The sequence below is a fragment of the Pipra filicauda genome, unplaced genomic scaffold (genome assembly GCF_003945595.2).
Source record: "Pipra filicauda isolate LSUMZ 115617 unplaced genomic scaffold, ASM394559v2 scaffold325_size820570_pilon, whole genome shotgun sequence".
In the NCBI taxonomy this organism is placed as follows: Eukaryota; Metazoa; Chordata; class Aves; order Passeriformes; family Pipridae; genus Pipra; species Pipra filicauda.
Window position 1 is genome coordinate 272,887 of NW_024104449.1, and position 19,641 is coordinate 292,527.

Here is a 19,641-nt window from a genome sequence, read left to right on the forward strand (position 1 = left end):
CAAGATGACATGACTGCTGAGTGGAAATGCAAGTCAAAACTGCCTTCGCATTAGACAACTGCTGGAAAACATCTGGCCTTGAATTTCAAAGTCAAAGGAAACTGAGACGCATGAACAGGCCAGAGGACAACATAACTGACCAACACCTGAGGTAGCTTTAAATAGACTGCTGTGGATATCACACGTGATGTGAGCCTACAGCTGCCCTGCACAGAAACCATTGAGCACCTTTAGAGTTATGAATACACAAATGGAATGGAATGGTACCCTCAGCTTCTGAAACAGCATTACAGATCAGCACCACTTTCCTTGTACTGTCTTGCAACTTGCCAAGACATTTGAGACCTGAAGTATGAATCCACAACATAGTCATTATGAATTCAAGAAAAGCTGGATGATGATTCCAGGTCCATACAATCTGCTGCTCTATGACTACTCAAAAGTTCATTTGGTCTTGTGTTCTTGGGGAAACAAAGAATCTCCCAACTCCCTTATATTCACAGTCTGGACAGTTCCTGTGCCAGTGACTGCTGCCAAACAATCACCCTTAGTAGTCACAGATGAACTTGTCTCTCAAGAATTTGATAGAACCTAGACATGGTGCTATGGGTGAAACAAAAGGAAATTTCTGTATTGTTTAAAACACCATTCAGCCCAAAAAATAAGAATCACAATTTCATGATAAAATGACTACCTCACTAACCCAATAATTTTGTATTTCTATAAGCAGGAGGCTTTTCTGATGATAAGAAAGAGGTAAGATCATATTGAGTTAGGCTTATGAAATAAATAACACATCTTCCTTGTGTTTTCTTGGTCAAAAAATCAAAAGGTTAAAGATTTCACAACTTATTCACCATGTAATCCTATCTTAGTGCTGTCAGAGCCTTTACGGTTCATTGGTTGGATCTTGCTACAAGCTATTTTTAAATAAGTATTATTACTCTATTAGGGCAAGTATTAAAAACAGTTTTTATAGATCTTTTAAAAAATTTATGATTTTCAAAAGCTTCTTACAGGCTTATCAAGCTACAAGACAGCTGAAATTAACTATACAGTATTCCCTCTCTGTTTTAAGACAGTGAACTAATCTGTGGCAAGTGAAGTTTTCAGTGATTTTTGGAAAGAGAACATCTTAGATGAATCGATGCACAAAGTTAGTTGGAAACCTCTTACCTTTCACATTCATGCAAATTGGGAGACCATGTGATACCTACAAGTGGGTTTTTCAATGTCAAGTCCCAGAGGTGAACTGGTATGTAATGTTGTATCCAGCGTGATGTGTTCAAAACCTTAGACTTCAGGAAAATGACTGGGCTCCTACAAGGTACGTGGTGCTCATTCAGCAGTTTTCTTCTTGATCCACTGAATTGGAAAGAAAAATTCAACTTCTTAAGACTTCTGCTTTTTCCTCCAGTGGTTATATTTCCCTATGGAAAGAGTGGAAGGGACTGACTGAGTGAAAGTGAATTAGCAGTTCTCGTAGTCTTCCACTTCTTCAATGGCCTTCCCAGAAATTTCATTTTTTCTGCAAATCCCTCCTTTACTGCTCTTCCCTGCAGGCAAGGAGGGTGGTGAAATTCACTGATTTCCAGTGAATCAGGAAATTCACTGGAGCACAATGAATAGGTATTAGTGAGCAAAATAAATGAAGCTGCATATGATTGCCCTCCCTATCCCTTGCCTTGCAGGAGTGTTATCAGCATAAAGGTGAAATGATAAAATTGGAGCAATATTCACCCCTTCTTTTGCAAAGATTAATAAGAATCATATTCCTTCTGCACACAGAGCAGAAACAGACAATAGTACACTTGCCTCTACTGTATGGGTACTCCTTTCAACAGAATGAGAATTAGGAGCAAATTTGAAAAAGCCACAGATTGCATTATTTCTCACATGGGGTTTCCACAGAATTCATCCCCTCTCCCCCTTATCCACTGTAAATAAACTATACAAGTCCAAAGATGCATATAGTCCACTGTAAAATCTGAATGGTTCTTTGTGATCCATATCTTCTTTCCTCATTCTTTTCTCAATAACTTGGATGAAGGTACAGAGGTCTCCTCAGCAAGTTTGCTGACAAAATCAAGCTGGGAGGAGCGGCTGATACCCCAGAGGGCTGTGCAGCTCTTCTGAAGGACCTCAACAGGTTGGAGATGTGGGCAAAGAACCCTCTGAAATTCAATATGGGCAAATGCAGGGTCCTGCACCTAGGAAGGAATAACCCTGGGCACTGACACAGGGTGGGAGCCAACCTGCTGGAAAGCAGCTCTGCAGAGAAGGACCTGGGACAAACTGCCCATGAGCCAGCAGTGTGTCCTTGTGGCCAAGAAGGCCAATGGTATCCTAAGGAGCATCAGGAAGATCTCTGCCAGCAGGTCAAGGGAGGTGATCCTTCCCCTCTGCTCAGCCCTGGTGAGGCCTCACGTGGAGTCTGTGCTCAGTTCTGGGCTCAGCACAAGAGGCACAGAGCTACTGGAGCAGGTCCAGCAGAAGGCAAGAAAGATGATTAAGGGACTTGAGCATCTCTCTTGCGAGGAGAGGCTGAGAGGGTTTGTTCTGTTCAGCCTCAAGAAGAGATGACTGAGAGGGCACATCATCAATGTATATAAAGTATCTGAAGAAGAGGTGCCAAGAGGATGGAACCAGACTCTTCTTGGTGGTGCCAAGCAATAGACAAGCGGCAACAGGCAGAAATTGATGCACAGGAAATTCCATCTGAACATAAGGAAGAACTTTACTGTGGGGTGACCAAGCACTGGAACAGGTTGCCCGGAGGGGCTGTGGAGTCTCCCACACTGGTGATGTTGAAGAACCATCTGGATGCAATTCTGTGCAATGTGCTCTAGGATGGCCCCACTTGAGCAGGGAAGTTGGACTGTTGGACTGGATGACCCGCTGTGGTCCCTTCCAACCTTACCCATTCTGTGATTCTTTGATTCTGAAGTCCTGATTAGGAATCTGAGGGAACTACCCCAAGAAATTATATCATAATATATATATCTATATAAAATCATAAGCAGGAACTACGTACCAGGCTGTGAAGTTTACAGATGGAAGGGTGGGAAGATGATACATATTATACTAAGTAGAAAAACAATGAAAGACAATCTTTGAAGTCACATTTTTTGAGAGCAGCAGGAGGACTGAAATGGGAAAACAAATATAACAATGGTGCCCTGAAGTCCTCAGAGCATTGTGGATCATTCATTTTTCTTTATATTATTATCATAAACAGAAAAGACAGAAGAAAAGAAACCTATATATAATTTTCCCAACACCTCCTACACGTACAAATAAATATGTAATATTTGCTGCAAGTAAACTTTACAAGTGTCTAAAGCAACACTTAGGTTTTTAAAAAAGCTCATTTCTTCCTTCTGCTGCTTTTCGCTACATTTAACATAGGTCCAAGAGAAGAACGTGCTCTTTTAAATCACCAGAAATAAAACTGGGAATTATTGACCTCTCTGAGAGAGACGTATAGATTCTTAGGTGAGAATTTTTTGGAATTTTTGTCTTTGTACTTCTGCTGTTTCTTTGTAAGCTGAATTACGAACAATATGAAGAACTCTCTGAGTTCAAACCAATGCTTTCTCCACTTTACCAAGACACAAAGAAGATAAAAGGAGAGGGTATTAAAAACTGACACCTACAAATCCACAAACAAATCTGACAGAATAACTCAACAGCTTTCTCATAAACTACAAGAGTAAGGTTTGGCTCTTAAAAGCTACCACTCATGTTGCTAGCCCTATTTCCAAGTGGCTCCTTGTGCTTACAAATCTTCCCATCTCGAGGTTGAATTTACTCAGATGGAGCGGTCTTTGGAGCTTGCCTTGGACATTTGTAGAACACAGCCAAAGGGCTGTCAAATTATTTGCTATACAAGTAAGAAAAAGCACTATTTACAAAAATAAGCTTCCAGGATTAAATTTTGGATTTGAACATATAGACTACAACATTCATTTTGGAGTGTTTGCACAAATGAATGATTGTGCTCACTGCTAATCACATCTATTTTAAATTTTAAACAAAGTAATAAAGTTGGCACACAAATAGAACATCAAATGTTTATTCAGTATAATCCTATTGTTTTAACACTAGTTAAATATGACATATACATGTACATATATACATTTCTGCATACTAGTTCTTAATTATAAATATACTGCAAAGTGTCATTCTGTGAGTAATAAAAATGTATAATGTTAGGAAAAAGCACTTTATAATATGATAAATACTAAAGCAGCATAAGTGAAAATTAGTGAGAGCAAAAGAGTGAGACAACAATGAGGAATGTAATGGCTAATACTGGTCAGGTGACTGCAGGGCTATGGCTACTATTTTTCTGGTTGCTCATCATCCTCCCATTCCTGCTTTTGTTCTCAGCATTTACTTTCTGCATGGCCAAAAATTTTGAGTACAACAAGGATTTCCATGCTATTTCTTTGTCTCTGTGTGTAGAATTACTAGTCTTGACTGGAGTTTGTAAGTCCTGATAGAATACAAGGAACCAGTGACTTGTAATTAATAAAACTAGTCTGAAATGGAATAGGAAGCAAAGAGATGGAGGAACTGAAAACCAGACTGGAATACAGCAGGAAGCAGGAAGGGTAGGAAGCAGAGCTGACAGCATAAAGAAAGAAGGTTGTAAAGACTATCTCATGCAGATCTGGTCGGTAGAGGCCCTTTTTTGTAGCACAGTTATCACCTGCAGATGCTCATGTGTGTGGCCTTTCTGGCTATGCTGCAGCCAATCCATGTGGGAGCAATGGTGGACAGAAAGAATCTGAGGCCTTGGAAAGTGTGATGGACTTCAAACTGTCAGTTTGGGGAATAAATATATGGAAAATATTTATTTATGTGACAAGAGAAAACTGATGCTGTGTTGTTTGGTTTTGTTTTTTCAGCATTTAATATGTGTAAATTGGTAGTATGTCTCTGATGTACAGTTGTTTCTGTATTAAAATATGAGTAAATGGCAGGCAGAGATTGTTTTGGGTTTCTTCCCCAAAATGAATTAAATCAAGGCTCCATAGACTGTCTGATGGAAAACAGAGAGACAGCAAGAGCCTTGAAGGCTCAGTTCAGACCCAGATCCAAAATAAGTAGAAGGTGTAAGAAACTAAGAACCTAATAGGATAAACTCATCCCTTCACTGTTTAAAGGTAGTTTAAATTTACATTAACCTTTATATGTTTTCTAATAATATAGTAGGGAATAAACCCTACAAACTCTGCGGGGAACCTGGAGTGTCCATGACTGTTACTCCCTGAGTTTGTTGGGCAGCCTGAACTTACTTTCTGACCTGTTCAGATGCATGCCGGCTTGGGGTATCAGAAACAGGTCTATCCAAGATACTCAGTTAAGCCAGAGGAAATCAGTGTATTCCGAAGACTTATGGCTTTAGGTGAAATATTGCATATTGTTGTACACGTCCCATGCACATCTATGGCATTTTGTAAGTGATAAATGAAATACAAATTGTAAACAACTATTAAATTGTCAGGTAATTAGTTATTTGGTTTGGGGTTTTTTTACCCGTTAGACAACTATTTATAATAATGATTAGTAGAAGCAACGAATATATACATTCATGAAACATCACTGCTCTCTGATTAAATTATAAGATACCGTGATTTGTTTGTTATTTCTGTAAAATTAAACTGACCCACTAAATTAAAGTTTGCTGATTTTAAATGATATTACATTTGTGACGTTTGTATTTGAAAACCAGTGAGTAATCATCCTTCTATTTTCCATAAATTTATGAAGTTACTAAAGCCAATAAAAAGATCCTCACTTCTATATAATTCAATCTATCACATGTATAGACTGGTATAATTCATAGTCAATATCTTATGTTGGAATTAATACCAGTATGGTAAAATAGGTAGAATGACCTTGGCATACTAAAAGGACATTAGTAGGCCAAGAGTTTGTGCTCTTCCTTTGAGAGGAACCCATAAAAAATTCCCAACAAAAATCTATAGTGGATCATGGGCAAACTAACACAAAGCCACATATTCAGAATTTGTCTTTTAAAAATGCTAGATTATTAAAAAAATTAAAAAAGAGGGAGAACAACAAAATTTTTGAGTCTTCAGTCAAAAAAAAAATCCATTCTTCATAATTATGAAAATGTACACATTCTTAATGTCTTAAACTGCCCCCATCACTGTCATCATGAAAAGAACTATAAAGGTGTAAAATATTCCATTTCAACGTAGATGTCTCCATTTTTATAATGCTACCTCTAAAGACTTCTTCACTGGTTTTCTTTTAATTCTATTCTGAACTAAATGTGTCCACATGTGGAGCAACTCTGGAAAATGTTATAAATTTACATGCCTCTTTCAAGTGAAGACAAGCCCTAAGGCAAAGACATGGCTTCTTTGCCCCCATGAATCACAGTGGAAAAGCCTGTTAACCTCACTGGCCAGACTCCTACACTCTCCAGTCTCTCCATGTGCTCACTTAACTGCCCGCAGAGAAAGGTTTCCCTGTGTTTACTAAATACTTTTAGGGTAAACATCCTGTTTTAGGTCCTTCCACAGCAAACTCCTTGCTCAGTAATTTATTGTAAAATCAAGTGTTGAAAATAACTGTGGGGATCTATTTCTAACTATGAATGACTAACAGTCTAGATATCTGCTTTGTTTCTTGGAGCGTCCTCACGTGCTAACATTGAAATTTACCCCAAAAATGAAGTCCTGTTACACTGGACCTCCAAAACCTGAAATGGAGACTGTGGCCATGCTTGAGCATTTGGTGTTTTACATTTATATCTATTTTTATCCTTTCAAAAAAAACTGGTGGCTCTTGATTTCAGCACTTGCAAATCCCAGTTGCAAGCTGAATCAAGTCAAACCTTCTGGATGGAGCTTTTAGAGGGGTCTGGGTATGCAGAATTATGAGACAATGTTTCTCCTGCCCTCCCAGGATGTCATTCCTTGCATTCCTATTGCTGTATGCACATGTGTTGCCTCTTAGAGAAGAGATATGAGGGAAAAATTCTGTGTTCTGCATTGTATCCCCTTGCTTTCCAGAGTAAGAAACTGTGGACTGGAGTCTGACTCCCTCCTATTGCTACAGAATGAGAGAAAGGTTGGAACGTTTGACCTGAACACAGGTCAACAATCTCCAAATTCGTATGCTGGCTTAGTTAACATCTTCCTTGATGGAGCATATTTAGCAGATAATGCTGGAAAACTGTCTCCACCACCACTAGACTCCTGGGTTTATGGATTTTCAAAAATTTTTGTCTCAGTCCTTATCAACTACTATTTACAACCACCGATGAACCAGGCACATGACAGATAGTTTACACATCTGTGTATTCTGAAAGTCAGAAAAAAATCTCATCACTAGCATAGAGATGGCTTCAGGGCTGAATCCAATCACAGACCACTGATTAAGCCAAATCGAGACAAAACAAGTTTCAGGTGAGGATGAGGAGAAAAACTGGCTGAACATGCAGCCATGGTGTGTCATTAGCAACTGTGCTTCTCTAGCTCGGCAGAGTCCTTCATGATAAAGGTAATTTTTTCATCTGTAAAAGGATGGTGTGTCTCACAAGCTGGTCTGGGACTGGCACATGAATCCCTCTAAAGCTCAGCACTGTCAGAAGTATGTTAGTTAAAAACTTCACTCATCTTGCCATCTCCCAGATCAATGAATGGCAAGGCATACATTTATCTTTTAAACCTAATTCTAAGTTTTAATTCTAGATCCTCCACTAAAATGCTTCTCCCTCTGGAGAGAGGTTGCAAAACAAATGTGGGCCAAGCATTATTAATTTTAATCAGTATACTTCTGGAAGACAACAGGGACTATGCCAATGAGGAGAGTGTAAAAATCTTACCAGTGAGAAAGCCACTGGGATTTATGCTGTTATTTAGAGGGAATTGAATAGGCTTATGGGGGATTGCTGTTGTTGTTAGGATTTTCAAGAAGAGCACCTCTCCATACATCCAGAACTGAATATCCCTCTCCACCATAGCAGAAGGCAAGTTTCCAATTTGCATGGCTGCAGAGATAATCTCCCAAAACTGTAATGAAAATTACAAAATCTATCTGAATCTTATAGTTGCTGGAAACTCAGTGGTGTAAACTTTGCTGATCCAATCGGTTTGGCCTCAATATGCCCAACTTAATCAGAGAGTACTTTTAGTAGACAGGCATATGTGAGAAGACAAACTACAGTGGCCAACATGAGTGCTGCCAGAAAAGAAAGTCAGAGGAAAGAATATAGAAATAGGGGTGTGAAAAAAGGAAGAGATCAAGTAAGAAGAAAAGCAGAAATAGTAATGCATTTGATGACAGCACACTGTACAAACAACAATGGCTTGGAGGACACGTAAGGGTGAGTCTTTGCTTTTCTCCACCCCTGGCTGTGATCTGTCTGCCATTTTTACTGGTGAGTGAGCAGTCCCATGTGACTTCTGGGCACATATGGAATCCAAAGTTCATTCTCTTCCCTGTGAACTGCAGTTTCACATCACACCACAGTTCCTGACTCTGCCAGGAATTCCTGCCATGAGTCCTGCACTTTTCCCATACCTACTGCAATTCCTCCTCTCTGCAAAGGCAGATTGATAAGGGTGTGAGAGAGACACACCACTGGCATCCCAATTACGCTAAAAACCACTACTCCTCACTTTAATTCCTGCAGCCTCAAGCATACTCTCCTGGCAGTGATCACTCTGAAACTTGCATTCCGCCCTTTCTAAGAGGACCAGGTGTCTGCCTCCTTTCCTTGTCCCTGAGGTAAGCAAGGGCTGTCCTCTCAGCTGTTTCCTGTGAGGACTTTGATTCTCTTCAACTTCGTCGTGAGGTATGTACAGTACTTTTACAGGTAGGGGCTCCAACTCCCTTCCTATGATCTTCTGTCCGAAAGGACTTCATCATAATTTCCTTGTCTCCTCTCATACCCTGAAAGGGTACAGATTTCCTTATTTTCCTACATCAGCATTGTTCCCACAGAGAGACAGCTTTTCTTCTGTTGTCTTCCTGGTTTTTCTCCACATGTCATAAAATTACAGCCTGGAACTCATTGAACGGAGTATCAGTGTTACGAATTCAAAAAGAGACTGTATAAACATACATAATTTATATGGACATCAAACCCACTGAAAGTTATCAAAGTAAACAGCAATATAAACAGATGAAGATGATTTCCAACCCAAAGCCCACACAAACCCTCAGGACATAACAACTCTGGTGTTTCAGGTTTTATAACTAACCAAGCTTAGGATGAGACCTGAAGCAGAGGGCAGATAATCTCATGTGTGCTGGTATTAAGTTTCTGGTACTTGCCTCTGTCTGTTAAATTTCAAAGATGGGATACTAGACAAAATGGATTTGGCCTCTTGTCCCACCGATGCTATATTGTTTTGAAGGGATGTTTTGGTCTTCTTGCTTATCTCTGCTTTTTTGTGGGATCTTCAAACCCCAGAGCTTCCCCTTGCCTTGCTCCCCCCAGCTCTCCCCATCCCTTCTAATCCCCACAGGAGTTTCTATATTAGTCTGAGTGGCTGGATAGGTCTCAGCCTCCATCTGGGGGGATTAAACCTAATTTATCCTCTTAATTCAGCAACAACTTCCTCGCCAAATCCTCTTCCTAGCTTCGCCTTTGCCCCAGAACTTGGCTAGTACTTCAGGGTCGTACCTCCGAGGAAAAAAAAAAAAAAAAAAGGAAGAATCCCATGTCAATATCGATGCTCCCTGGGGAGGGAAGCAGCCGAGCTGGGGTCTCGCAGGGCGGGACGGGCCGAGGACATCTCCCGGGAAGGGGAAGGGCAAGAGTCCCCGCTGAGGAAGGGGTGACACCCCGCCCCACGGCACCTAGGGGTGGGTCCTGACTGTCCCCCTCCGCGGGCAGGGCTGGCCAGCCGAGGGGTCCCGGCGGCACGGGGATCTCCCGGCAGGGGACGCCCCGACCCCTCCATCGGGGCTGGGCCGGGCGGCGCCAGGCGGGGGAGGTGCCGCGCCGTGCCCCGCGCCGGGCGGCCGTAATCCCATCAAAGGGCCGGACCCGGCCTCCTCCCCCCTTCCATTTCCGTCCGTCCCCGTCCCTGTCCGGCGCAAGTACCAGCCCTGCGATCCGCTCCGCTCCAGCCCGGCTCCCCGTCCGGTCGCCGCCCGCAGGGGACGCGCGGCGGCGGCGGCGCCCCTCGCCCGCGGCCACCGGCCCCCAGCGCCCCGCTCGGGCGGGGGGACGCGGCGCACATGGAGGGGCCGGGCGGCTGTCACCGCCGCTGCCACCGCCGCTGCCTCGCCCTGCTGCTGCTCCTGGCTTCGTGCATTGGGTGCGCGGCCGCGCCGCGCAGGAACATCCCCCGCCGACAAGGTAGGGCGGGCGGCAGCGCTGGACGGAGGGTGCCCGCCCCGCACCGACAAAGTGCCGGGTCCCGTTAGCACAGGGGCTGCCCCTGGCCGGGGACAGGGGGCCGAGAGGGTGACGGTGTGGGGGCAGTGCCTCGGGTCGGGCCGCCGGGCTCCGTCTGTGGGAGCGCGTCCGTGAGCGGGTGCCTGGCGGGGCGTCCGCTTCTCCTCGCCCTGCCCTGTGAGCCCCTGCTGTGCCCACTCACGGAGAGGAGAGGATGCCCAAAGGTAGCGGCAGGGAGTGTGCCACCGAGAGCCGTGAAGTTGCGGAATCGGTGTACGATCCGTTTCTTCTGGCATCTTGCACCCAGTGCCGGTGGGTTCGGTCGAGTTACAGACCAGGACCAGACTAAGGCTACTGCGGAAGGAGTTTTTCCCTGCATCCCGTAACCTGCGGTGCTGCGTGGGCAGAGTTAGGATCCAGGTGAACGTCTGAGCCGGTGAACATCCGAGGTGATCTGTCGGCAAGGCTGTGCTGTGGCTGTGACATGTATGTGTGTGGCAAGCGAGTAACATAAGACATGGAGTAGTAAACGTGAAAGGAAAATTACTAGGAAAGCAATCATTTTGTCCAAATATGTAGTTATTCTGTACCAAGCATGATGTGGTCCTGATCCTGCTTCTGTCTGAGCGTTACCCGTGTCCTGCGGGAGGATTCTCACGACTGTCGGGGCGGTTTGTGCGTTGATTGAGGAGGTTGTTCGTGGTCCTTAGTGGCTGAAAGTTAAAACTTTGAGTCTGAGCAACTTTTACAGCCCTTTTACAGTCTGCAGTGTATGAAACACTGAGGTAAAATGTAAACAGCGAGATGGGACACAGTGCATGGGGAAGTTTGACGTTCTGCATGCTTTAAAAATCGTGGTGCTAAGAGAAGATAACTATGTTCAAGACTGTGGAGTCTTTGAGGCCAGCTGTGACTTTTATCACTGAGTACACTGGGATTGGTTCAATTGAAAATATAGTAAGTTTAGTAAATTCTACCTCAGCTCACAAAGTGTTTGTAGCTTCAGATCCTTTTTGTCTTTATTCTACAGTGTTTAAAGATTTGCATTGCTGGTTTTTAGAGTCGTTATTGTGTGTTCTCTTGTTTCTGAGAGAAAAAAAGCAAATGACTGTACAGTTGGAATCTTAATACTTAAATACAGCCTGAGCTTAAAACCCTGACTGGACAGATGGCTAATTTTACTGGTCTGACCTTGTCTCTTAGGGATCTAGTCCCATGATCCTTGCTTGGCATAATAGCTACCATTAAGTACTTGAGGAAATTAGGCAGACAGTCGTTGTGAATGATATGATTAGTAGCTTGTGTTTAAAAAACTGGATATGTGGAGTTGTGGATGGAAAGTTATAAATATTTTAAAATATTCCTCTACTGTAGCATACTGATGTATTTGTTTCCCCTAGTTACAGCAGAATGACAGACCTGGGGAAAATGAATTTCAGTGCATTAAAACAGTTTAAGGCTTGGAAACTAATTGTAGCATTGTGAGGGAGATGAATTAGTGTGCTAATATTGTGTTTACTTTTGTAAGTACACATTTTGTGTTCACTTTTTATAACATATTTCACTGACTGATTCAATCATTCAATTTTTACTTCTCTTGCTGTATAAGAAGTAATGAGTTTTATTTGGAACAATTTTTTCCACAATTTGTGCAAACATTTGAATATCCACTTGTAGCAAGATTTGAAGAGGGAAATCCCCCAGACAGTTTGTGTGCAGCACTATATGATTTAAATCCCATCTGCATTCTGCCCAGGGCTATTGTAATTGCAGGCTTCTGAGAACCCCATGGCTGAGTCCTTACGGTGAAATGTTGGTACCAAAACACTGAGAACAAGTGTAGTAACTCATAGGTAACTAACATCTCTTCCTTATTCTGCAGTACATCACATGGTTAAGAGTGGAAAGGAACTTTCATTTACTCACAGCTCCAAAATCACACAATCAGTGAATAAAGAAGAGATAAGATAGTGAAAAGTTCTTTAAGATATTTTTTCTTTCATTTTGCCCTTTTAGTAGCAACAGAAGTGAGATTTGTACAGGAATTGTAACTGAGGTGAAAGCTAAAGGTTATATTGAGAGAGAAGTCATAAAACGAGTTCATATTCAATAACAGGAACTGACTGGGAGGTCCTGTGGCTTGAAAGAAAAAAGATAGTAAAATGCATCTCCATTTTTCCCAAGTTTTAGCTCAGGGCTCAGCTTACAAAGATCGATTTTGTAATCCCAAGAAAGCAACTGACTGAGAAATCTGTTTATGAAGTTAAAAATATATAGTCAAATGGTCAGTATTGCAACTTCTTAAATTAATCTTCAGGGAAAAAGGCTGTCGTGCTCAAATATGAAACATCCTGATGACTGCTAAACTCATTTGAACATTTATTTACAGTTACATAATACATTTGCTAGCGACAAGGAAACAGGATGACAGACTCCTTGGGAAGGGTTTAAAACAAATCCTTAGACACTGTGTCGTGAATAGCATAGTTGGGAGCAGATTAGCCCAGGATTCTCTATATCTTGTATTCCCAGAAGCTGGCACTCTTACTGCTGCTTTTGCATTGTTTTCTTGCTTTTGCCTTCTGCAAAGACATAGGTTTTCACCATTTCTCTTTCAAGTTTCAACTGGTTGAAGATTAGAGAGCCTAAAACTAGCCACCACTACGTTACACTGCTGCTAATGTAAACACAATAATATTGAATTTTAATGGTTCTATGATTTTAAAGAATTAAAGGGGAAAGAGCTGACCAATTAGCTGATTGCCTGTGGATGTTCATGACATAAAGTTGTTGCACTGTATTGCATTGATGCTTTTTTAGTAACAGAGTGAAAAGTTCCAACGCCCTGTAGAATAATAAAACCGTTAAGTTGGTCTGCATGGAGAGTAAAAATAATCATATCTGATGCGTAGGAATGCTGCTTGTTTTATATATATATTATGCTTGCCAGCTAATATAAACAAAGATTTCGGCTTGTATCTATTTCCCAGATGTCCATACCGGTAGACATCACTGGCTTTGTGAGGAAGTGCTGGAGGAATCAGATTGGGTAAGGTCTGAAGACTTTACAAGAGAATAGCACTCAATATCAGGGCCAGATTTTGAAAAGAGCAGAGAACCTTGGTTAGCACTACAGTAAATGACTTTTTTTTTTCCAAAAAACTTGGCACTGTGATACTTGAATTCTTTACAAAATCTGACTATAATAAGAGCTGTTTGATACAGAACACTTTTGAAAGTCTAGCCATATTTAGGTATTGAAACAGGTAAAACTGCCTTGAAATTAGGTCTACAGATATAAAAATGTAGCAGTCTTTGGGAAAGAACGTACTTGCTTGAGTTTTTAAATATTACAATTTTTTTTGAGCAACAGTAGAGTGAATTGTAGTTCAGTGTCATAATAAATCCTACATGTAAATCATGCAAGGCTAAGGTTGATTTGCTGCTGAATATGAAATGTCTGAGAAGAGGAAAGAGTCTCAAGCTAAATGATTCCTAACATGAAGGCTGCAGAGCTGTCAGAGATAGAGCGTGTCTGTGAACTAAAACCAATAAAGAAGATGTGAATAATTTATTCAAGGGAAGATTAATATCAATCTTTTATTGTTTCAGAAATATCTGATGTCTTCAACACCAATAAAATCAACCAAGCACTAATTATATATGTATTTGTCACATTTGGGTATAAGTTGCACCACAACATTATGTGACATTCCCATTTTAGGTGGACTTGCTCTTGCTCTGGAGTCCATACTCTAGTAAATTCAGTATGTTTTCTGGTTTTAGTTAGCCTCACTCACAGCAAAACGTGTTGTGTCCTGTCCATCCTGAAATTGCTATCTTCCTCTATAAAAGGAAACTTTCAGTAAACATTTTTCTTGGGCACCATTTTCCCAATGCCCTATCTAAAATGACTATTCAGACTTTCACCAGCATTCAGAAAGGTAAAATAAGACAAGACATTTTAAATATTGGTGGAATTATACTATACCACACATTGGGGTTCCCAGTGATGCTTTGGAGAGGAGTGGTTTTTTTGGAGTTAAGGCACTGGGGCAATCCTTGGGAAATCCTTCTGCCCTGAGGCCATCACAGACTGTCTTTAAGAGTTTATCAGTCCTCCTGAGGCCAGATTTTCATTTTTATAAATGGGATTAGAGTGGTTTTATGCTTTTATCCTTTTCCAACCATGACACATTAGACAGTGGTAAGACTTGGGATAAGCATAGTTTTACCCCAATTTTAATCAGTGCTACTAGACTTTAATTTAGTGATAGTATGTAGGTAAATGCCTCCATATCTTCCAGAGTTCCTTGCACAAAAAAACACCCTCTTTTTCTCTGGCAGATACACAGATACACTGGACTAGACAGAGCACAGCACTGTGTACTGTGTACAGCTCATGAGGAGCACACACAACAGTCAGACTCATCTCGAACTTAATGGCAGGGATTCTGAGTGTCAGTCATCCAAAAGACACCTGAAGGAGCAGAAGAGTACCATGTCTTAAAATGGAAAATTTCAGAGAATGAGTTCCCTTCAGTGCCCCTCAAACTCATTGATTAGCTAAGAGTATACTTGGGTCTTTCCTGTTCCTCAGATCATGCTTACATTAGGACTCAAACTTGTGCCCAATTCTGTTTCTAGCCCTTTAATGTGGTCTTATTGAAAACAAAAGTTATTAAAAAAGGTGCCTAATGTTGCTGCTTCATGTCCTCAAAACAGGACTGATAGAACGTTTTCAACAGGGAAGTGAAACCCTAAAATGACCAAAGAAAGTTTTTCATATTAAAAAGTTATTAAAGGATATTAAAGATACCTGAAATCTAAGTAAATTGCCATGAATAGGTCTTTGCAGAGTCTGTTATTTCATTATGGAGTGTACAGTTTGACCATATTTATCGGTGAATGTGCACTAGTGTTCTGTGATCACATAACAAAAGATTTTTTAAGCCACAGGCACAGGAGACTATGTTAGCTGTGTGATCTTGAATGAAATTTCGTAATGCTTTTCTGTGCAAACAAATGATCTATCTAAAAAAACCCCAAAAGCCAAACAAACTCCCAAACTGTTCTCCATAACTAATTCCAACTGAAAGAAAATAATTTTGAGTAGGGCTAGGCAAAATTTAATTTCCTTTTATTTTTTATTTTTAGTTAAGATGCTTATATATGAAAACCAAATTATTTATTTCATATAATGAATGAATGTCCAAACCACAGCAAAAGATGAACTTTTTTCTTCAGACTTTTCAGGGTTGCTGAGCTGAGAACAAGCACAGCCAAGTTCATCTTTGAGAGTAACTGCTTCAGGAGGGTTTAAGCCACTGCAAACTGGATGCTTAGGGGGAAAACTTCATCATGAGGTACCTAAATAGCCTAGAGAATGATACACTGTGTGACGATCCATAAAACTCTGCAGGTGAGAGGTGTATAATGTGAAATACATCAAATTCATGCCAGTTCTTCTGTCGAGCGCAGTGTAACTACACCCAGGAGTAAAGATTACCGTTGAGGAAAGTCAGTGGTATATTGGCCTCTAATGAAAGAGGAATCCACACAATATTGGCACAGGGAGCCATTTGTTCAAAAGGAACAGAACAGCTATGGGGCCGTGGGAGAAACACTTTGTTGTGTTGGTGGCTTGCTTACCCTGCCATTGAATAGTCAAAATGCTTTGGCTTAGTTTTCTTAAAAAGATCTCTCATTCAAGCATTGCCAGAATTAACCTGGATAATCTTTAGAGCTAGAAGGTATAAACCATATGCAGGTGTTAACATATTCTGAACCTGGCTTTCTGATCTAGATAGGGATCTAGATAGACTTGAGAGATGGGCTGATTCCAATGGGATGAAGTTCAATAAAGCCAAGTGCCGGGTCCTGCACTTTGGCCACAACAACCCCCTGCAGCGCTACAGGCTGGGCACAGAGTGGCTGGAAAGCAGCCAGGCAGAAAGGGACCTGGGGGTACTAATTGACAGGAAGCTCAACATGAGCCAACAGTGTGCCCAGGTGGCCAAGAAGGCCAATGGGATCTTGTCCTGTATCAAAAATAGCGTGGCCAGCAGGAGCAGGGAAGTGATCCTTCCCCTGTACTCTGCGTTGGTGAGGCCACACCTTGAGTATTGTGTTCAGTTCTGGGCCCCTCAGTTCAGAAAGGATATTGAGGTGCTGGAGCAGGTCCAGAGAAGAGCAACAAGGCTGGTGAAGGGACTGGAGCATAAGTCCTATGGGGAGAGGCTGAGGGAGCTGGGGTTGTTTAGCCTGGAGAAGAGGAGGCTCAGAGGTGACCTCATCACCGTCTATAACTACCTGAAGGGAAGTTCTAGCCAGGTGGGGGTTGGTCTCTTCTCTCAGGCACTCAGCAATAGGACAAGGGGGCACGGGCTTAAGCTCCGCCAGGGGAAATTTAAGTTGGATATCAGGAGAAAATTCTTTACAGAGAGAGTAATCAGGCATTGGAATGGGCTGCCCAGAGAGGTGGTGGATTCACCATCCCTGGAGATTTTTAAACGCAGATTGGACGTGGCACTGAGTGCCATGATCTAGTAAATGGACTGGATTTGGACCAAGGGTTGGACTCGATGATCTCGGAGGTCTTTTCCAACCCAACTGATTCTATGATTCTATGATTCTATGATTCTATGATTCTATGATTCTGAGTGTATCCTCAAGTAGTGATAGGGTGTGTTTCTTATATATATATATATAACAATATAATTATATATCTATATAATATATTACATCATTTAATATATACACTATATATAATATATAATTATATATTATAATATAATTAATAATATAATATAATAATATATATAATAATGTGATTTTTATATATATATAAACCTTGTAGTTAATAAGTAGTGACAGGATGTGTTTCTTATACATATATATATAATATGCATATATTAACCTTATAGTTAATAAATATCTATCTGCACTTTTTTAATTACAGTGCAGATAGCAGTTATGTTAAGAGAGTCTTTCTGAGAAGACACTCAGCGGTTCTGAGTTTCCCCATGTCCTTGGAATATAGTCAGTCTAGTTTAACTCATACAGAAAGATCTTTGAAGATGGAAGACTCCCAAGCCATGTTATGCTTCCCACCTCTCTCAATTTTAAAAGTAATTTAAAATTGCTGGCATCTGTAAAAATCATGGCAGAGTCAAATATCAATACCTATGTACATTTAGAGTTTGCACTTTGAATCATCTTTCTAAAATGAGGGGAAAGGGGCATCTTGTGAAGGTTGACCATGCTGCTTTCAAATACAGAAAGTCATTCTGGTCCTTCTGGTATGTCAGAGGCACTGTTACACATATAAAGTTTTAAATCAAGACTGACTTTGTGTTGTTGGGCTCATAAATCTTCTGAAAAAAATCCTAAAGGCAAACATTATACAGTATTTTACCGAAGTTTAATTCTTTCATGCATGAAAAACTTCAACTAGAATATAATTTTAGGAAAAAAAACCTTGAACAAAACCCGTCAAACTACAAATGATGAAAAGTAGGTGTCTAGGACCAAAACTTTTGTGGTTTAATTAGACATAGCAGAAGCCAGAATTTGTTCCTTGGAACGGAAATGTGAGCTCTTTTTCATATTCTGGTTTCTAGACAATTACAGGAGAAGGTAACATGTTTCAAAAAATAAGCAAACATTTTATGAAAATGACTGTTTACAGAGATGTTGGCGTTGCAGCTGATACTCCAGCCATGCCTGGAGGCCAGCATTCTGCTGGCATTTTTAGTTCCTGTTCCCATTTCTTGATGTTCTCGTGCCCACATGAACCTGTTGTGTGCAGGTTGCTACTGTTCTCATCTTAATGAACAGTCATAGTGGCAGCACTGTGATGTGTTGATTTATGCAGCCAAGAGTTGTGACTCTGTCCATGTGTGTGTGAAATTACTTACTCAGTAGTGTGATTGGTGCCTTCCAGCCATTTACACTTGCAGTGTCGTAAGATCATAGGATAGAAGAAGAAACCTGCAGAATATAAGCAATTCTTTCAGGCACTTCTGGAGAAAGGAATAGACAACAACTAAAATGGGTTTAAAGGGGGAAAAAGCAAGCTGTTTGAACCAGCTGATGGTAAGAGAAGGGCATGGCTTGCGTGAGATAGCCCTGGTACAGGTTTGGGCCAAAACGTTTCTTCAGGCTGCAGAAAACAGGGTGCCAGTGGAACAGGGAATGCTTTGAGAGAATTAGGGAGCATTAGACACTAGCTTTGTAGATGTCAAAACTGTGTCTGGGTCTTGTGCTATTTTTTCCTTACATATTTGGTCTTTATGCTGTGATATATTTCCATCTCCCATTGTCTCTTGCAGTGAAGAAGGTTTTGTCCTTTCCTGTCGTTCTCCCAGCTTTCACATCCTGCTGCTTGTTACTGGTTCTCTAGATACACAGCCACGTCCTACATTAAATTATTGCAGGGATTCAGGTTTAAAAAACACATCTACTTCAGTCACTTAGTAGAGACAAAGAACTTCCTCTGGTTTTTACTGTTAGTGCTGGTGAATGGAGACACTTCCTGACTGCAGAAGGTACTGAAATTGTCCCATTTCTTATGGAGGAACTGCGTTGGAGAAGGATTTCCTCCCTAACCTGACCTTCAGCAGCCTTTAATAAAACTTCAGTTGCCATTGAGCAGGTTTCTCCTGTCAGATTAGGGTCACTGTGCGGTGGCAGCCTTTGTGGATGTGCTCTTGCACTCCTCCATTAGGAGGAATGTTGCCTGGAGGTCAAGTGAGGTGATCCTTCCTCTCTATGGGAGGGACACATCTGCAGTACTGGGTCCAATTCTGGGCTTCCCAGTAAAACAGGAGACATGGATATACTGCAACGAGTCTGACAAAGAGCCACAAAGATGAATAAGTGGGGAGAAGCTGAGAAGAATAGTTCAGTTTTGGGAGTAAGACACTTGTGGGGATCTTAAAAATGTTTATAGCTGTTGGCTGGAGTAATGAAGATGGAGCCAGGCTTTTCTCAGTGGTGCCCTATAACAGAACTGGAAGAAATGGGCTCAAAGTGAAAGCAGGAAATTCAATTTAAATATAAGAAAATACTTTTTTTTACTGTGAGGGTGACTGAGCATTTACCCTGAGATGTTGTGAAGTCTCTGTCCTTGGAGATATTCAAATCCCATTAGGCAAAGTCTTGGGCAACCTTCTTCAGCTGAGCCTGCTCTGAGCAGAGGTTTGGACTAGGTGATCTCCAGAAGTGCCTTCTAGCCTCAGCCCCTC

The 19,641-nt window shown here is 41.3% G+C and overlaps 1 protein-coding gene across 3 annotated transcripts in view; it reads left to right on the plus strand.

The window, feature by feature from the left end:
• The first annotated feature begins 10,109 nt into the window (after window positions 1-10,109).
• EGFLAM (EGF like, fibronectin type III and laminin G domains) overlaps window positions 10,110-19,641 on the plus strand; it is a 74,586-nt gene continuing 65,054 nt past the window's right edge. For all 3 annotated transcript variants that reach the window (XM_039383786.1, XM_027714595.2, XM_039383787.1), the window contains exon 1: window positions 10,110-10,354. In XM_039383786.1, coding sequence (XP_039239720.1) covers window positions 10,234-10,354 — 121 coding nt within the window. In that variant the 5' untranslated portion in view covers window positions 10,110-10,233. The remainder of the gene's footprint in view (window positions 10,355-19,641) is intronic.